Raw genomic sequence first — 20,604 nt, forward strand, 5'->3', positions numbered from 1 at the left:
GTTGTCAATGACTGGTCCATCCAGAACCACAAATTACAGGGTAAGGCATAAACCATTTAGATTTAAGAAGATTTGCATCTCAGGTTGAGGTTTTGGATGTAGGTTTGCTCACTGAGCTGCAAGGTTCATTTCCAGATGTTTCGTTACCCTACTAGGTAACATCTTCAGAGGGCCTCAGGCGAAGCAATGCTGAAAATTCCTGGTTTCTATTTATATGTTTGGGTTTCTTTGGGTTGGTAATGTCATTTCCTGTGGTGATGTTATTTCCTGTGGTGAAGTCACTTCCTGTTCCTTTTCTCAGTGGACGGTAGATGGGGTCGATGTGTTTGTTGATAGAGTTCCAGTTGGAATGCCATGATTCTAGGAATTCTCGTGTGTGTCTTTGTTTGGCTTGTCCGAGGTTGGATGCGTTGTCCCAGTCGAAGTAGTATCCTTCCTCATCTATATTCAGACCCCTTGGCATCATGGTAGCTCAAAATCCCACCAACAACCAAAACAGCAGCTAATGAACTTGAAAGATCCTGTACAGACAACAAGTAAAAATAATGCAGGGAGTGTAACAAACATTACATTGGACAACAGGCAGAAAACTAGCCACCAGGATACATGAACACTAACTAGCTACAAAAAGACATGACCTTCTCTCACTAGTATCCTCACATACAGATGAGGAAGGACACCACTTCGACTGGGACAACACATCCATCCTAAGACAAGCCAAACAAAGACGCACAAGAATTCCTAGAAGCATGGCATTCCAACCGGAACTCTATCAATGCAGTGGCTCAGTGATGAGCACTGCTGCCTCACAGCACCGGGGGCCCAAGTTTGATTCTGTCTGTGTGGAGTTTGCACGTTATCCCCGTGTCTGCGTGGGTTTCCTCCAGGTGTTCTGGTTTCCTCCCACTGTCCAAAGTTGTGCAAGTAAGGTGAATTGGCCATGCTAAATTACCCATAGTGTTAGTGCATTAGTCAGAGGGAAATGGGTCTGCGTGAGTTACTCTTCGAAGGGTCGGTGTGGACTTGTTAGGCAACAAACACATCGAGTTACACTCCATCTACCACCCACTGAGAAAAGAAAGAGGAAGTGACTTCACCATAGGAAATAACATCAGCACAGGAAATGACATCACCAACCCAAAGAAACCCAAACATATAAATAGAAAGCAGGAATTTTCAACATTTCTTCGCCAGAGGCCCACTGAAGATATTACCTAGTAGGGTAACGAAACATCTGGAAATGAAAAGATACCAAAAATAAATTCATCCAGAGTGTGGTGACACCATGGAATTCTCATCCTTAGCCATGAATATTTTCAAGAAGGCAATAGATTTTTTTCAAGCTTAAGTGACTAAAGGATGTCAGGAGAAACCTGGGAGCAGAGTCCTGAGTTTTATGATCAGCCATCATTAATATTGGGTGGTGAAGTAGATTTGAAAGATCGAATGAACAAACCCTGCTCATATATTCTATGTCTCTATGTTTGATTGGGGTGCCTCCTTGAAGCAGCATCTTATGAGCTTCAGCTGCTGTATTACTTTGGTTGTTTATCCTAGGTCGCTGGATCTCTCAACCACAAGTGCTGGTTTACGTCTCTGGTGGAGCTTGGGAGGCTGTATTAATTTCGGAAACTGAGAGGCAACGTTTTCATGTAGAAGATGATGCATGTATGGCACGAAGTGCCAGATGAGATGACAAACGCTGGTTCAATTATAACGTTTAAACGGCATCTGGGTAGGCATCAGAATAGAAAGGATTTCGAGGGATATGGGCCAAATGCTGGCAAATGGGACTACGTCAGACTGGACCAAGGGTCTGTTTCTGAGCTGTATAACTATATGATTCTCTGATTTCTGCAATCCATTGCCCACTGGGATTGTTCTACAATGAGTCAGTCAGGCTGTAAGCCTTCTCTTTGGTTTTTCCTATGAAGTCAGAATGGAGTAATTTGAATGCAACCGGGACTCAATATCTCGGTGATAATACATTTTAACAGATTGGAAATAACAATGATGCAACTTTAACATTCCCTTGGGAATCCTAAAGAGTATAAAATGGTTTCAGAGCTCAGTAATACTATGTTCAACACAAAGGTTTTGACTTCATCATTCAGGAGTAGAACGTTCATATGCAAAATGCTACAGTTGTTCACCATTGTTGATAAAGTATATTACATCACTATTGCTGCTATTGGCGTCCCTGGTAAGTTCTTTTTCAATATTCATTCACGGGATGTGCGCATCATTGGTTAGGCCAGCATTTATGACTCAGAGAGTAGTTTAAGAGTCAGCCACATTGCTGTGGGTCTGGAATCACATGTAGACAAGACCACATCAGATCGCATTTTCCTTTCCTAAAGGACATTAGTGACCAGGATGGATCTTTCTAACAATCCACAATTGATTCACCATTATCAGTAAACTCTTAATTCCAGATTTTTATCATCATTAAATTCAAATACCACCATCTGCCATAAGGATTCAATCCTGGTTCTCCAGTATCTTACTGGGGTCTCTGGATTAATACTCCAGTGATAATGGCACTGGGTCATTCCTTCTCTGAGCAGACCTTTGAAAGTTGCATCAATCCATGCAATGGAACACCATGCCACCATGCTTGTATTTTGCTCGAGGTTTTTGCCACTTGTGTTTGCTGTGGGTCACTTCGCACTGCCATCAGCGCGCATGCATTATCAGGATTGTTCTAAGTTTTGATTTGGTCTCAATAATAGGACAATCCCTGCGAGCAGTAGATTGCAGAGATCAGAGACTCATGGAGTTATACAGCATAGAGACAGAGTCCTCGGACAAACCAGATATTAAGACCGTGGCAGAGTAAGACATTCCAGTCTGAACTGCTTTCTCTCCAGTTCCTTCTCCCTTTCCTTTCTTTTAATCTTCTCCTCTTTGCAGTATTTTTTTCTTCACAACCCCACCCCGAATCTTTGACCAAACCCTATCTGGGGAATGGAGACAAGTCATGACCGGAGGTAGGGCGAGAGCTGAGCACATGGGTCATGTCCCACAGCGGCAGCAGAGCGATCTGGGACTGAATCCCAGAGTGACAGCAGCAGGGAAATCCTTAATGATAGGGTCCTGGAGACTGTTGCCAAACAAACAGACCTTGGAATGCAGGTTCATAGTTCCTTGAAAATGAAGTCGCAGATAGGCAGGACAGTAAAGAAGGTGTTTAGTAAACTTATTGGCAGCGCATTCAATATAGGAGTCGGGATGATATGATGTGGCTGTACAAGACATCGTTTAAGCCTGCTACAGGAGAAATGTTATTAAACTTGAAAGTCTTCAGAAAAGATTTACAAGGATGTACATGGGAGTTCTGAGCTGTAGGGAAGGCAGGAAAGGCTGGAGCTGGTTCGCTATAGGATCGAAGGCTGAGGATCATAGATAGAGTAAATAATCAAGGTTTTCTCTCCAGGGCAAGGGAGTCCAAACATAGAGGGCATTGGTTTAAAGTGAGAGAGGAAAGATTTAAAAGGGTTCTAAGCAGCAGGTTTTTCATGCATAGGGTGAAGTGTGTATGGAATGAGCTGCCAGAGGAAGTGCTGGAGGCTGATATAATTATAATACATAAAAAGGCATCTTGATGGATACATGAATAAGAAAGACTTAGAGAGATATTGGCTAAATACTGGCAAATGGGACTAGATTATTTAGGATATCCAATCAGCATGGATGGGTGCACTAAAAGGTCTGTTTCTGTGTTGGAACCAAAGTGACTGAAAGCAACTGTTAGAGTGCAGAACAGACGTCTGGTTGTGTATACTGAGAGAGCAAACCATTTGCAGGAACAAGTTCAAATATACATTTTAATATTCTTCCTGAGAGCTCTAATGCCATCTCAACTGAAAAGCAAGGCTTTTCGAACTACAATTTCCAAATTAATTTCACTTCTCCCTCTTTCAGTTAATGCATTGGCAATTCTGATCCTGTCCCAAGGAAAATGTGGACTGTCCAAGTGCACCACTCATTATCTGGTGGCCATGGCAACAGCGGATCTGATGTTCGTCATCACTGATGTCATATTGTATCAACTGAATCAGTATTTTTACAAGGGGTCATTCCTGCACCTCACACCTGCATGCATTGGGATCAGCTTCCTGCTTTCTGTGAGTTCAGACTGTTCTGTCTGGTTCACTGTCACTTTCTCCGCTGATCGGTTTGTCACCATTTGTTGCCAGAAACTGAAACTGAAATATTGTACCGTCAAAACAGCAGCTATCATTCTTTCAACAACCTGCACACTTTTCTGTCTAAAAAGTATTCCAATTTTCATGACACGGGAACCTACAATTGTTGTTGACAATGTACACTGGTCTTGTCAAATTAAGGACAGCTATTATACTGAACTCGGATGGATAGTTTATGACTGGTTTCAGAAAGTGTTAACACCATTACTCCCATTTAGCTTAGTTTTGCTTTTCAATGCGCTGACAGTCAGATACGTGTTAGTGGCGAATCAGATCCGTAAAGGATTGAGGAGTCAGAACACGGAAGAGAAGCGCAGTGATCCTGAGATGGAGAGCAGAAGGAAGTCAATGATTTTACTGTTCACCATATCGAGTAGCTTCATATTGTTGTGGTCACCCTATGTGATAATTTTCATATATTATCAAATTGCAGCAATTGATCCCAAATATTACAATAACAGTTTTCTTGTGTTTGAAAGAATTGGATATATGCTGTTGAGTTTGAGTTGCTGCACTAATACGGTTATTTATGGAATAACTCAGTCGAAGTTCAGGGAACAGTTCATTCACACTGTAAAATACCCACTGACTTCAATCAGCAGAATCTTTGCTTTTAGAATGAATTGATGGCAATGTATAATACAATATCATATACGACTTTTTTTCCCCTGATGCAGCCATGAGTACTAAAAGTCCATCAAATGATTTGTATCCAAACTGTTAGTTTATTTGAAAATACGATGAGCAGTGTATATTTAACTTCGATTGGATGCTATTTTGCTTTGGTATAGCCATAATACTGAGCCAAGATTTTTAATCTTCACCTGAAGTAAATGTAATGAATAATTGGCTCACAAGAGTTGTACCATTGCAGCAGTAACACACATAAAAGAAAATCTACAGGAAGAACCGAATTCGGGACATTGCATTCCCTCGAATAGGTATCACCGAATGTAACCACTGGACCACTCGTTAGTGCTGGCAATGAATTGCAAACGAGTCCACTCACATTTTGTCTGCTCCATTTCTGTTTTGTTTTCCTCTCATTTCATTTACCTCAGAAATGATTTGTCAGGGTCTGAAATGATGTTATTATTGAACAGTTCGGCTTTGAAACACAAATCAGGATTGTTGATTCATCCTTATTTCATTTCTCATTTAATGTGGTAGTTTTTCAGTGAAAGGTAAGTCTGCAACTCTGCACTTTTGTTTTTAGTAATGAAAAGTCACATGAATAAAGGATAAGAAAATAATAAGAACGTATCAGTGCTCTTCACACATAAAACAGTTTGAAAGTTTTTAAAGTACATGGCAAAAATATCCTGCCTTCTAACTTTACTGTACTCGAATAAGAGAGTTTCATTCTGTGCAACATCTATAGCTGTGACTGAGCTGCTACTTTCACTTCCTGTTCTTGGTAGTTTGTTAGATTTTTCTTTGTTTATTCACACAAGTGAATATACTTAGCATCAAAGGACCCTATCTGATTTATAATCTGGTCCAATCAGAGAGCCCTGACTGACTTACATAAACAGTGGTGTTAAGGGCTCTGCTCACTCTAGGAGACAGGCCTGAGCTAACTGTGTCAGTGATATGTACAATAATGGGTCACTGTCCTCTCTGGAGCTGTGACTGTCTGCATTTGTGCGTAACATGTACAGTCCTCAGCAGAGGGGCATGATGGTGTGAGTGTGTATGTGTGTGTGCATATGTGTGTGTGTGTGCGTGAGAGAGAGAGAGAGAGAATATGTCTGTACGTGTGTTTATGGGTGCGTGCATAATATTTACAGACCAGCAGAGGGGAATCAGGCTGTGACTGCCTGTGTTTGAGTCAGTGATGATTCATTCAGTCAGTGATGATTCAATCAAAGTCATAGACAATTAGAAATCGCAGCTTTAATTAACCAATACATCTTCTTAAAAGGGCATCGAAAAGGGATCTGGACAGGTGCAAGAATAGGAAGGGTTTAAAAGGATTTGGGCGAAATGCTGGCAAACAGGACTAGATTAATTTAGCATATCTGCTTGGCATGGACGAATTGGCTAAAGGGTTTGTTTCCGTGCTGTACAACTCGATGACTCCATGTTTCTTATTAGCTCGTGAGACAATAAATGTGTTGGTGTAAAAATTGTAACATTCAGAAGCAAATCTGGAAATGTTCAATGAGATTGCAAAGTATCAGACAAAGTTCTTCTCTGAAGAAGGAAAGGTTAGGGAAAGCAGGAGGTGTAGGTCAGTTAGCTTGGTGACTCTTAAGGCAAAGTTGTTAGGATTCGTCCTGAAGGAGAATCGCATTGAAAAAATTAGAAAGATTAGAATTTTTGAAATGGAGAATATCTTTAGTCAACTACCAGGACTTCTTTGAAGGAGTAATGGTTGTTAATGATATAGTGGAGCCCATTGATGTATCGTGTTTGGATTTCAGGAGTCATTTGATAAGATGCCACATGAAAGATTATTGCAGAACATTGGAGTTGATCACTTCTATAGGGGATCACTTCTCAGATACTGTCTGTAGTTTTGTTCTCCTGAATGCAAGGATGTCAATGCATTGGAGGTGGTTCGGGGAGTGTTTAGTTGATTGATACCTGGGATGAATGAGTTACCTTGTGAAGAACAATTTTACAGTCAGTTCTTGTTTTTACTGGAGGTGGGAGTGACTCGATTGGAGTGCTTAAAATCCTGGGTGCACTTGACCAGCTGATCGTGGAAAGGATGTTTTCACTTACATGTCAACCCAGAGCTAGAAGGCACTATGTTCTAATTAGAGGTAGACCTTTCAGAATAGAAGGACAATCCTTCTTTTTCTCAGAATGTTGTGTGGCGTTGAAATCTGTCTCAGAAGGTAACAGAAGTTCAATCATTAAATATTTTTAAGATGGGGCTGATAGATTGGGTGAGGGAGTTAAAGATACTGAGGGTCAGGTGGAATTATGGAATTCAAAACACAGGCAGATTTGCCATGACCTTAGATTATTTCCTCATCAACATATACAGAGATGTTATTGCCATCTTCTGGAGCAGGTATGTCTTGAACAAAGGTCTCCTGGCTCAGAGTGAGGGACACTACCAACAAGGCAATTGAGCTCTTCCCCATGATCTTATTGAATGGTGGGGGTGAAGCTCAAGGGGCCAAATGACCTACTTCTGTTCCTTCACGGTCTGTTTAGCTTTAGTCAGTTGGCTGACATACACTTATTTGGCATTGGTTGAATCAGTTGGTGCAGACGTAGTCATGGTGGACACAGTTCCCACAATTCTCCTGGGCTGAGAAAGTCCCTATTTCTGATAATGTCCAAAATGCACTCGGAAAATCTCTTTGCCAACACACAGTTCCTCAACGTGATGTGATACACAGCATTTATGTATTTTTTTCTTAACTTTCAGCCACCTTGACATTCTCTTCCTTTAAACTTGATCAAAAAAAAACAAAGTTGCCTCCATTAGTCAATTGGTGGGAGTGATTCAGAATTAATACAATGGATGTCAACAGTGGTCGGTGATAAAACACCAATATGGCTGCTACCTCATGGGACACAATTTCATTAACGAGCAGGGAGAGCGAGAAGAGCAAGTGTTGACTGACACTCATGTCTGTTTTAAGTTTTTCTGTTGCCACATTAAAATATGATCCTTAAATTTGAACTCCCACACTCGAGGGAAGACACCCTTGTCATTCGCATTATCTATGCGCCTCATGATTTTATAAATCTCTATAAAGTCACCCTTCAGCCTCCTACATGCCAGAAAAAAAAATCTCCCAGGCTATCCTGTCTCTCATTATAACTCAAACCCATTATCCCTGGCAACATCCAGGTAAATCTCTTCAGAACTCTGTCCAATTTGATATGGTTGAAATAATCTTTGTGGGGATTTTGGCGTCGCTGATTGGGCCAGCATTGATTGCCTGTCCCTAGTTGCCCCTTGGGAAGGTGGTGGTGAGTTGTTTTCTTGAACTGATGCAGTTAACCTGCTGTAGGTAGGTCCACAGTGCCATTAGGATGGAAATTCCAGGATTTTCACCTAATGACAATGAAGAAATGGCAGTATGTTTCCAAGTCAGGATGATGAGCGACTTGGAGGTGAACATGAAATTTGGTGGTGTTCCTATGCCTCTGCTGCCCCTGTCCTTGTGGATGGAAGTGTTTACGCATTTGGAAGGTTCTATGTAAGGATCTTTGCCGAATATCTGCAATGCATCTTGCAGATGGTAACACGCTGCTGCAACTGGTGGAGGATTGGATGCTTGTGGATGTGGTGCCAAACAAATGGGGGCTGCTTTGCCTTTTGAATTTTGTTAGAGCTGCACCCAAGTGGGGAGTATTCCATCACTCCCCTAACTTTTGCCTTGTAGATGGTGGACAGGCTTTGTGAAGACAAGAGGTAATTTACTTGGCGCGTGTTCCTAGACTCTGACCTGCTCTTGAAGCCAGTGCATTTATATTGTGAATTGAATTGAGTTTCTGGTCAATGATAACACCCATGATGTTAATGATGGGGGGAATCATTGATGGTAACACCAGTGAATGGTGGTTAAATTTAATGGAGATGGTCATTGCCTGGATTTATGTGGGAACTTGCCATTTGCCAGCAAAAGCCTGAATATTGTCCAGATCTTGTTCCATTTGGACACGGACAATTTCAATATCTGAGGAGTCATGAACGGTGTTGTGCACTGGGCAGTCATCAGCGAACACCTTCACTTCTAATCTTACAATGGATAGAAGGACATTGATGAAACATCTGAAGGTTTTTGGTCCCAGGACACTTCCCTGAGGAACTCTTGCAGCGATGTCCTGGAGCAATGACAATCATATTCCTACATGCCAGGTATAACTCCAACCTGTGGAGAGTTTGTCCCCTTATACACATTGATTCTAGTTTTGTGAGGGATCCTCGATGCCACACTTGGTCAAATGCAACCTTGATGTCAAGGGCTGTCACTCTCACCTCACCTCTGGAATTCAGCTCTTCTGACCGTGTTTCAACCAAGGCTGTAATGAGGTCGGGAGCTGAGCAGCCCTGGCAGAAATCAATCAGGGCGTCACTGAGCAGGTTATTACTGAGCAGATGCTGCTTGATAGCACTGTTGATGACACCTTCCATCACATTACTGATGATCGAGAGTAGACTGATGGGGTGGTAATTGCCTGAGTTAGATTTGTTCTGCTTTTTTTCTGTACAGGATGTCCTTCTGATAACAGAGTGACAGAGTGATAACAAAGAACTGCACACAATACTCCAGAAGAGGCCTCATTCACCACCAAAGGGACCTCTATGGCCTTACCCTTTCTTGTCTTTATCATCTCATGAAGTCAAAGGGTAAATAAGACCTCATTCTTGTTCACTCAACCAGCAAGATTGTTTCTTATTTTCAGTTCTTTCCAGATGCCTCATGGCTTTCAACACTTTTATCAATATTCCTCTCCATTTTCCCAAACACTTCAAGTGTCTCCGACCTATTTCACAAACAAATAACTGCCTTCACTCTGAAACTATTTGCAGCCTCCCTAATGCCTTCAATAGGCTAAGGAAATTTGCCACAATGATTCTTACCGACTTTTATGGATGCACCATACAAAGCATCCTTTTCGAATGCATCACAGCTTGGTTTGGCAACCATTCTAAGACCGCAAGAAATTGCAGAAAGTTGTGAACACAGCCCAGTCCATCACACAAACTAGCCTTCCTTCAACTGACGCCGTCTACACTTCCCGCTGCTTCAGGAAAGCAACCAACATATTCAAGGACCCCTCCCACCCTGCTTATATTCTCTTCAATTAGGCAGAAGGTACAAACGTCTGAAAACACGTGCCAACAGATTCAATAACAGCTTCTTCTCCGTTGCTATCAGGTTTGTGAAAAGATCCTTCTTATATTAGAGTTTATCTTTCTCTGCACCTTGTCTGTAATTGCAACACTGTATTCTGCATTCTGTTCCATTACCCTCATGTACTTATGTAAGGTGTAATTTAACTGGACAGCAAAAAGCAATACTTTTCACTGTATCTCAGACTGTGACTATAACAAATCAAGGATTGTGTGTACTTCATTAACTGGTCTCACCACCCTCTCCTGTTACTGACTTACCGAAATTCTCCTGCTCCTGCAAGTCTTTTGGAATCAGATTCTTTATTTTGTTCTCTCTGTCTGTTGTCTTCCAACCAAATCAAAACATTTCACATGTCCCCAAATTGAATTTCTATCTGCCGTTTGTCCACACATTCCACCATCCTCCCCATGTCCCATTGAAGTTTGTCACGATCTTCCAGTGCATCAGTAGCTCAGTTGGCTGGACAGCTGAGAGATTCACATCATTGGACTGTAAGAGGAAACTGGCGGACCCAAAGGAAGCCCATGCAGAAACGGGTAGATGGTGCAAACAACCAGTTGCCTGACGGTGCGATTGAATGTAGTTTTCTTTTACTTATTTATTTAGTTTTCTGCTTCTGTAACTAATATTTTGCACTCCAGTACTTTGTACCTCAGATAGTCTGGTGTTTGGCAAAATTGAACACTTTTCACTGCACTCTTGTACCTCTTACAATAAAACCAAAATCTAAACCTGAAGGTTTCCTTGGTGATGGGATATCGGCCTCTGTGGATTTCAGGAATGAAGAGATTCGGATTAATGATGCCACAATGCCAAAGTATCTACAAGCACCGAAATAAATGTCCCATTATGGAGAATGTTGGGTGGCGGGGTGGGGGATGGGGTTGGAAAACCTATCAGGTTTCTGCCTCTGAGCCTGGCTCTGTGGCTCAGAAGGGAAGGGGAGAGAATGGGACAATTGTGATAGGAGATTCAATCGTGCGAGTAACAGACAGGAGATTCAGTGGTCATGAGCATAACTCATTGATCGTATATTGCCTCTCGGGTGCCAGGGTCAGAGATGTCTCGGACTGAGTTGACAGGCTTCTTAAGAGGGAAGGTGAGCAGCCAGAAGTCGTGGTACATACCGGTACTAGTGACATAGCCAAGACTAGGAATTAAGAGCTGAAAAGTAAATATAGGAAGTGAAATTGGAAGCAAAGGTGCAGGATGAGCAGAGTAGTAAACTCAGGATTGCTACTGGTGCCACATACTAGAAAGGCAAGAAATAGAGAGTGAGCGCAGCTGAACATCTGGCTGTAGGGCTGGTGCGGGAGGGAGGGCTTCAGATGTGTGGATCATCGAGATACAGTCTGGAGAAGGTGGGAACTGTACAAGAAGGACAGGTTATACCTGAACTGGAGGAGCACCAAATATCCTGGGAGGGAGGTTTGCTAGAGCTCTTTGGGATAGTTCAAACTGGATTGGCAGGGGGTGGGAACCTGAGCTATGGATCAGATGATGGTGTAGGCAGTGAATAGCCAGATACAGCGTGCAGAGTCTGTGATGAGGGATAGGCACTTGATAGGGCAAAGGTTCTGTCAGTGTGATGGGTTGAAGTGTGTCCAATCAAGAAATATCGGGAATAAGGGTCACAAACTCAGAGCATGAATCAGTGCTTGGAGCTATGATGTTTTGGCCATCGGAGACTTGAATATCGCAGGGGCAGGAATGGTTGTTAGTAGTTCCAGAGTTTAGATGTTTCAAAAGGAATGGGAGTGGGGGCGTGGAGGTAAAGGAAGTGAGGGAGTGGCATTGCTCATCACTGATAGTGTCACAGCCATCGAAAGGGAGGTCGTCCAAAATGGTTTCTCTGCAGAATGATTATGAGTGGAAGTCAGAAAGAGGAAAGGAGCAGTCACTTTATTTGGAGTTTTCTGCAAACATCCCAAGAACAACAGAGAGACAGATGAGCAGATTGGGAGACAGAATTTGGAAAGGCGCAGAAGTAATAGGGTTGTGGCCATGAGTGACTCTAACTTCTCTCATATTGATTGTTTGGATGGACCAGTTTTTGTCAGTGTCCAGGATAGGTTGACGAGAGGGGAGGTCATCTTGGATTTGGTGTTTGGCAACAAACCAGTCCAGCTGGCACATTCCTCAGTGGGACAGCATTTCGGTGACAGTGATCACCTCTCCCTGACCTTTGCTGTTGTCAAGAAGAGAGACAGGAACAGATGGTATGGGAAATTAATTGTGTGTGGGTGAATTACAACGCTATTAGGAAGGAACTCAGGCACCTAAATTGGGAACAAATGTTCTCAGTGAGATGCACAACAGAAATGTGGAGGTTGTTTAGGAAATATGTGCTGATAGTGCTGAGCAGGTTTGTCTCACTGAGGCACGGAAGGTATGATAGGTTGAAAGAAACTTAGATGACAAGGGATGTGGAACATCTAGTCAAGAGGAAGAAGAAATCTTATTTAAGGAGGCAAGGATCAGACAGGGCATTAGAGTGTTACAAGGTAGCCAGGAAGTAACTGAAGAATGGATTTAGGGGGTGGAACCTGACCTATGGATCAGATGATGGTGTAGGCACTGATAGCCAGATACAGCGTGCAGAGAGTCTGTGATGAGGGATAGGCACTTGATAGGACAAAGGTTCAGTCAGTGTGATGGTTTGAAGTGTGTCCAATCTAATGCAAGAAATATCAGGAATAAGGCTTGAAGCAGGTATGAAAAAGCTTTGGTGGGTCGCATTAAGGAAAACCTTAAGGCATTCTGCACTAATGTCAGAAACAAGAGGATGGCCACCGTGAGGGTAGTGCCAATCAGGGCTGGTGGAGCGAACTTGTGCCTGGAGTCAGATGAAGTAGGGGAGATCCTTATTGAATACTTTGCTTCAGTATTCACTGCTGAGAGGGACCTTGACGTTTCTGAAACAGATTGCTATTCTAGAAAATATTAATGTTGGGAAGAAGGAGGTGCTGAATATGTTTTCAAACGTCAGGTAGGTAAATCTCTTAAGAAAGACGAGATATAGCCAACGTTTCTACAGGAAGTGAGGGAAGCGATTGCTGTGCCTTTGGCAATGATTTTCATGTCCTCACTGTTCACTGGAGTAGTGCCAGATGATTAGAGAGTAGCAAATATTATTCCGTTGTTCCAGAAAGGGAATACGGATAATCCTGGGAATTATGGACCAGTCAGTCTAATCCCAGTAGTTGGCAAGGTTTTGGAGGGGATTCTGAGAGACAGGAGTTATGATTACTTGGAAAACCATAGTTTGATTAGTGGTAGTCAGCATGACTTTGTGAGGGGCAGGTCATGCCTCACAAACCTTATTGAATTCTTTCAGGATGTGACAAAGCACATTGGTGAAGGTCGAACAGTGGATGTGGTGTACAGGTTTTAGCAAGGTATTTGATGAGGTTCCCCATGAAAGGCTTGTTCAGAAAATAAGGAGGCATGGGATACAGGAAATTTGGCTCTGGATACAGAATTTACTGGTCCATAAAAGACAAGGGATGATAGGAGATGGAAAATAATCAGTGTGGATCTCAGTGACCAGTGGTGTTTCACAGAGATCGGTTCTGGGACCTTTGCTCTTTGTGATTTTTATGAGGATGGATGAGGAAGTGGAAGTGTGGGTTAGTAGTCTTACCGATGACAAGAAGGTTGGTAGAGTTGTGCGTGGTGTGGAGGGCTTTGTAGGTTGCGACAGGACATTGTGAGGATGCAAAACTGAGCTGATAACTAGCAAATAGAGCTCACCCTGGAAAGGTGTGAAGTAATTCACTTAGGAAGTTCAAATTTGAATGCAGGGTTAAAAGCAGGATTCTTCGTAGTGTGGAGGAACGGAGGAATCTTGGGATCCATGTTCAAAGATCCCTCAAAGTTGCCACTCAGATTTATTCCAAAGGCATATGGTGTGTCAGCTTTCATTAGCAGGGTGATGGAGTTCAAGAGTTGCGAGGTTATGCTGCAGCTCTAAAGAACACTGGTTGGACCACACTTGGAATATTGTGTAACTGAGATGTGGCTTCAAGTGGACAGGGCCTGGGAAATGAATATTCAAGGATACAGGTGCTATCGTAAGGACAGACTGACGGGCAGAGGGGGTGGGGTGGCCTTGTTGGTAAGGGACGATATTCAGTCCCTTGCGCGGGGGGACCTAGAGTCAGGGGATGTAGAGTCAGTGTGGATAGAGCTTCGAAATACTAAGGGTAAAAAGACCCTCTTGGGAGTCATCTACAGGCCCCCAAACAGTAGTCTGGATGTCGGATGTAAGTTAAATCAGGAGCTGAAATTGGCCTGTCGCAAAGATGTCACTACAGTTGTTATGGGAGATTTTAACATGCAGGTAGACTGGGAGAATCAGGATGGTATTGGGCCTCAAGAAAGAGACTTTGTGGAGTGCCTCAGAGATGGATTCTTAGAGCAGCTGGTGCTGGAGCCGACCAGGGAGAAGGCAATTCTGGATCTGGTATTGTGTAACGAACCAGAATTGGTCAGAGACCTCGAAGTGAAGGAGCCATTGGGAAGTAGTGTCCATAATACAATAAGCTTCAATCTGCAATTTTAGAGGGAGAGGGTACAGTCGGAAGTGACAGTACTTCTGTTGAATAAAGGGAACTATGGAGCTATGAGGGAGGAGCTGGCCAAAGTTCAATGGTGCAATACCTTAGCAGGGATGACCGTGGAGGAACAATGGCGGATATTTCTGTGTATAATGCAGAAGTTGCAGGATCAGTTCATTCCTAAAAGGAAGAAAGGTCCCAGGAGGAGGCATGGGCAGCCGTGGCTGACGAGGGAAGTAAAGAAACATATAAAGTTAAAAGAGAAAAAGTATAACATAGCTAAGATAAGTGGGAAAACTGAGGACTGGGAAGCTTTTAAAGAGCAACAGAGGATTACTAAGAAGGAAATATGCAGAGGAAAAATGAGGTACGAAGGTAAACTGGCCAAGAATATTAAGGAGGATAGTAAAAGCTTTTTTAGGTATGTGCAAGGCAAAAAAATGGTTAGGACAAAAATTGGGCCCTTGAAGACAGAAACGGGGGAATATATTACTAGGAACAAAGAAATGGCAGAGGAATTAAATGGGTACTTCAGATCTGTGTTCACTGGGGAAGACACAAGCAATCTCCCTGAGGTAACAGTGGCTGAAGGACCTGAACTTAAGGGAATTTATATTTGCCAGGATTTGGTGTTGGAGAGACTGTTAGGTCTGAAGGTTGATAAGTCTCCGGGGCCTGATGGTCTGCATCCCAGGGTACTGAAGGAGGTGGCTCGGGAAATCGTGGATGCGTTGGTGATTATTTTCCAGAGTTCAATAGATTCGAGGTCGGTTCCTGAGGATTGGAGGGTGGCTAATGTTATACCACTTTTTAAGAAAGGTGGGCGAGAGAAAGCAGGAAATTATAGACCAGTTAGTCTGACCTCAGTGGTGGGAAAGATGCTGGAGTCTATTATAAAGGATGAAATTACTGCACATCTGGATAGTAGTAACAGGATAGGACAGAGTCAGCATGGATTTATGAAGGGGAAATCATGCTTGACTAATCTTCTTGAATTTTTTGAGGATGTAACTATGAAGTTGGATGAGGGAAATCCAGTAGATGTAGTGTACCTGGACTTTCAGAAAGCTTTTGATAAAGTCCCATACAGGAGGTTAGTGAGTAAAATTAGGGTGCATGGTATTGGGGGCAAAGTACTAGATTGGATTGAAAATTGGTTGGCTAATAGGAAACAAAGGGTAGTGATAAACAGCTCCATTTCGGAATGGCAGGCAGTGACTAGTAGGGTACCGCAGGGATCCATGCTGGGACCGCAGCTTTTTACAATATATGTTAATGATATAGAAGATGGTATCAGCAATAACATTAGCAAATTTGCTGATGATACAAAGCTGGGTGGCAGGGTGAAATGTGATGAGGATGTTAGGAGATTACAGGGTGACCTGGACAAGTTAGGTGAGTGGGCAGATGCATGGCAGATGCAGTTTAATGTGGATAAATGTATGGTTATCCACTTTGGTAGAAAGAACAGGAAGGCAGACTACTACCTCAATGGAATCAATTTATGTAAAGGGGCAGTACAGAGAGATCTGGGTGTTCTTGTACACCAGTCAATGAAGGCAAGCATGCAGGTACAGCAGGTAGTGAAGAAGGCTAATAGCATGCTGGCCTTCATAACAAGAGGAATTGAGTATAGAGGCAAAGAGGTGCTTCTGCAGCTGTACAGGGCCCTGGTGAGACCACACCTGGAGTACTGTGTGCAGTTCTGGTCTCCAAATTTGAGAAGACATTCTGGCTATTGAGGGAGTGCAGCGTAGGTTCACGAGATCAATTCCTGGAATGGCAGGATTACCTTACACTGAAAGACTGAAGCGACTGGGCTTGTATACCCTTGAGTTTCGAAGATTGAGAGGGGATCTGATTGAGACGGATAAGATTATGAAAGGATTGGACACTCTGGCAGTAGGAAACATATTTCCACTGAACCAGAGGACACAGCTTAAAAATACGGGGTAGACCATTTAGGACAGAGCTCAGGAGAAACTTCTTCACCCAGAGAGTGGTGGCTGTTTGGAATGCTCTGCCCCAGAGGGCAGTGGAGGCCCACTCTCTGGATTCATTTAAGAAAGAGTTGGATAGAGCTCTCAAAGATAGTAGAATCAAGGGTTATGGAGATAAGGCAGGAACAGGATACTGATTAGGAATGATCAGTCATGATTATATTGAATAGCGGTGCAGGCTTGAGGGGCTGAATGGCCTACTCCTGCACCTATTGTCTATTGTCTATTGTCAGTTCTGGTCGTCTCATCATAGGAAAGATCTGGAAGCTTTCGAGAGGGTGCAGAGGAGATTTATTAGGATGCTGCCTGGACTACAGGGTATGTCTTATGAAAAAAGGTTATGGCAGCTCGGGCTTTTCTCATTGGATTGAAGAAGATTGAGAGGTGCACAGGATGTGGAGAAGCAGTGGATAGGCAGAGACTTTCTCCCATGGCAGAAACGTCTATCATAATGAGGCATAATTTTAAGGTATTTGAAGGAATGTTTAGGGCAGATATTAGAGGTCAGTTCTTTACACAGAAAGTGGTGGGTGTGTGGAATGCATTGCCAGCAGTAGTAGTGGAATCAGATACATGAGGGACATTTAAGCAATTCTTGGATAGGCATATGGGACATTGTACAATGAAGTGTATGGAGGTTAGTCAGATCTTAGAGCAGGATGAAAGGCTGGCACAACATTAAGCGCCCAAGGGCCTGTACTGTGCTGGATTGTTCTGTGTTCTATGTTCTCAGCTGAAGCCCAACGGAAACTCAAACAGGCACTACAACTGGAAAATGTGGAAAGTGGACCATTGAGTTTCAGGGTATGCTGACAAAAGTGGACACCCTCACCAAGCTGACTGAGCTTGGGGAACACCACTTGAGTGAAGGTATTTGCATAGCCTCACTCAGGAGATATCCTGAAAAGAAGGACTTCTGGTCAGCCCACAGCAAAATCCTGAAAATATGCCTAGTCTGCCAAATTTTCTGAACAATCCAAGCCAGCAGGCCATTGTAGTTGCAGCTGGTGTGCAAACTTGAGATAGTAAAAGATTCCCGCTCTGCCTAAATTAAATAAGAGAGCTCACGCGCCGGTATCCAGGACCGTGCACACCCTGGAAAGCCCACAGGCAGCTGGTTTTGAACAGTCAAACTGACTTGCACAACCAAACCATAACCAAATAAAATAAATGGTGGGCTAAATGGACGCAAGTTCTAATGGAGGTTGAGACTAATGCGTTATTTTCAGTGGTTGCGGAAGCAGTCTTGAAAAAAATTCACTCTGGATTCGAATCATTATCATAAGAACTTGGCCAGACTGTGAGCCTATGCTGGGAAACCTTTACAGATGAAGGGGACAACTTCAGTTAAGGTCTGTTATGAGAAGCAGGTGGTTCAGGTAAAACTGGTTGGTAAAAGTATAGGGTCCAAGCCTGATGGGGTGAAATTGAGAAATTTTCAACTGAATTGACTCAACATTTTTCGACTGGAAAATGGCTGGCAGAGTGAAGTCTTTATTAAATACCCAGAAGGTTTTCAGGAAAGTCGAGGGACTATCAAACGGGCATAGGTCACGTTACAAGTTGACCAAGAAGCAATGCCATAATTCTGCAAGTCCCACCCTGTGCCATTTGCCTTACGGGAAAAGGAGAGGCAGAAATCAGGAGGTTGGAAGGGGAAGGAAGATTGAACCAGTACAGCTTGCAGAGTGGGCAGCACTGGACCTACTGATTGTGAAGCCCGAAGGATGGTTTTGTGTTTGGGGGGTTTCGAGCAAATGGAAAACTGCTTTTCACAGCTGGCTGAATACCAGGCTTATGTTCAAAATTGGCAAGAAGGAGTTCCTTCACGAATTTGGATGAGCCATGTGTACAAGCAGTTAGATGATGAATCTCAGGAGTATGCTATAGTTAATGCCCATAAGGGTTTGTACTAATATACAGGACTAACATCAGCCTGTACTGTTTTCCAATGAACAAGGGGGAGCATTTTACAAGATGTACCCTAGACCACCATTTATCTAGGTAACGTGCCAAGAACTAGGAAAACCAATAAAGTGCACCTGGAGAACTTGGAAACAATGCTTAAGCATTTCTCCACAGTGGGTGTACATTTTTGGTAGGAAGTAATCCGCATAAACAACATCCATTGACTTATCTCTGTCTACTACTTTGTCACCTCTTAAAATGAGCTTTGCCAGGCATGACCTACCCTCCATGAATCCATGCTGACTCTCTGATTAGCTGACTTTTTTTGATAGATTGTTACCCTGTCCTTTATTACATATTTTAACAATGTCCCCATCACAGATGTAAGGCTACCTCATTTGAAATTCCTTGGTTTCCCTCTGTCTCCCTTCTCAAAGAGCGAAGCGACATGAGCAAGTTTGCAAATCCAGAGTACAACTCCTAAATCCAGAGAATTCTGAAAGATTATGGTGAGGGCATTGGCAACGTGCACAGATGGAGGCCATCAGGTCCTGGGGGTTTGTCACTCTTCAATTCCATTCATTTCATAGAAGATCATAGAATCTCTCCAGTGTGGAAACAGGCCTTTCCGCTCAACAGGTATACACTGACCTTCTGAAGAGTACCTGACAAAGACTCACTCCCCCACCCTTTTACTCTGCATTTACCCTTGATTAATGCACCTAACCTACACATCACTGAATATTATGGGCCATTTAGTGTGGCCAATTCACTGAACCAGCGGAAAAAAACTTGACAGACAAAATGTAAAGTGCTGGAAATGTGTTGCTGGAAAAGCACAGCAGGTCAGGCAGCATCCAGGGAACAGGAGAATCGACGTTTCGGGCATAAGCCCTTCTTCAGGAATGGGGAAAGTTTGTCCAGCAGGCTAAGATAAAAGGTAGGAAGGAGGGACTTGGGGGAGGGGTGTCGGAAATGTGATAGGTGGAAAGAGGTCAAGGTGAGGGTGATAGGTCAGACTGGGGTGGGGGCGGAGAGGTAGGGAAGAAGATCTCAGGTTAGGAAGGCGGTGCTGAATTTGATGGATTTGACTGAGACAGGGTGGGGGAGGGGAAATGAGGAAACTGGTGAGTGGGCAAGTGTGAGGTTGCACATTTAGTCAGGAAGAATAGGTCAGTTGAAAATGATTTAAAAAAGAGCAAGATCAAATAAATCTTTAGGAGAGAGAAATGTGTGGGTCCTAGTGAATGAATAACAAAAATGTGTCAGAGATTCATTGAGTCATAGAGATATCAAGCACACAAATAGACCCCTTGCTCCAAGCCGACCAGATATCCTAAACTTGGAGAAAATGAGGACTGCAGATTTGGAGATCAGAGTCAAGATGTTGCCCTGGAAAAGCACAGCCGGTCTGGCAGTATCCAAGGAGTAGGAGAATCAACGTTTTGGGAATAAGACTTCCATAATTCCTGATAATGTCATTCATAATGACAAGTAACAAAATCTAACCTGAAATCTAGATGTTGAAAGAAACCTGACTGTGATAGGATGCATCAAGACCCCGCCATGATGAAATGAAATTCACGACCCGAGTAGCAAATGTTTCAATGCAACTTAGAAGGTGTCCGGTGGAGCGGGATCAACGCTTGGTAAGGCAACCGCTCTGCTCAAGACTCCAAGAAATCACAGACAGCTGCGAACACACCCAAAACCGTCATACAAACCAGGCTTCTTTTGAGCTGCAGGAAAGCAGCCAGCATCATTAAAGATCCCCCCACAAACCCAACCTCCCCCACCGAACCACCACCGTACTACCCCGGTGATACTCTCTTCGTCGTCTTCTTCCATCTGGCAAAAGATACAACAGTTTAGACACGCATTAAGGGATTCAAGAACAGCTTCTTCCCTGTTGTTATCAGGCGAATGAATGGACGTCTTATATTTTAGAATTGATCTTTCTCTGCACCTTCTTTGTAGCTGTAACACTATATTCTGCAATTACCCTGATGTACTTATGTAAGGTATGATTTATCTGTATCTCGGTGCATGTGATGATATTAAATCAAATGAAATCAAATCCAATGTAGTAGAATAA

The 20,604-nt window shown here is 43.1% G+C and overlaps 1 protein-coding gene across 1 annotated transcript; it reads left to right on the forward strand.

Annotated features, from left to right (window-relative positions):
• The first annotated feature begins 2,136 nt into the window (after positions 1 to 2,136).
• Positions 2,137 to 4,835, forward strand: LOC148139323 (putative G protein-coupled receptor 139). Its single transcript, XM_087981058.1, has 2 exons — positions 2,137 to 2,203; positions 3,925 to 4,835. Exons 1-2 carry the CDS (start codon positions 2,137 to 2,139, stop codon positions 4,833 to 4,835), a joined length of 978 nt encoding a protein of 325 aa, XP_087837184.1.
• The last annotated feature ends 15,769 nt before the right edge of the window (positions 4,836 to 20,604 follow it).

Source organism: Chiloscyllium plagiosum, unplaced genomic scaffold (genome assembly GCF_037043375.1).
Source record: "Chiloscyllium plagiosum isolate Xiang-an unplaced genomic scaffold, Cpla_swu_hap1 HiC_scaffold_38, whole genome shotgun sequence".
Taxonomy (NCBI): Eukaryota; Metazoa; Chordata; class Chondrichthyes; order Orectolobiformes; family Hemiscylliidae; genus Chiloscyllium; species Chiloscyllium plagiosum.

Excerpts from the sequence above, each read along its gene's own strand:
- LOC148139323 (XM_087981058.1), top strand. The coding sequence starts at position 2,137 with ATGCTACAGTTGTTCACCATTGTTGATAAAGTATATTACATCACTATT. Across the intron at positions 2,204-3,924 it reads TGCTGCTATTGGCGTCCCTG|TTAATGCATTGGCAATTCTG; the intron begins GTAAGTTCTTTT and ends TCCCTCTTTCAG.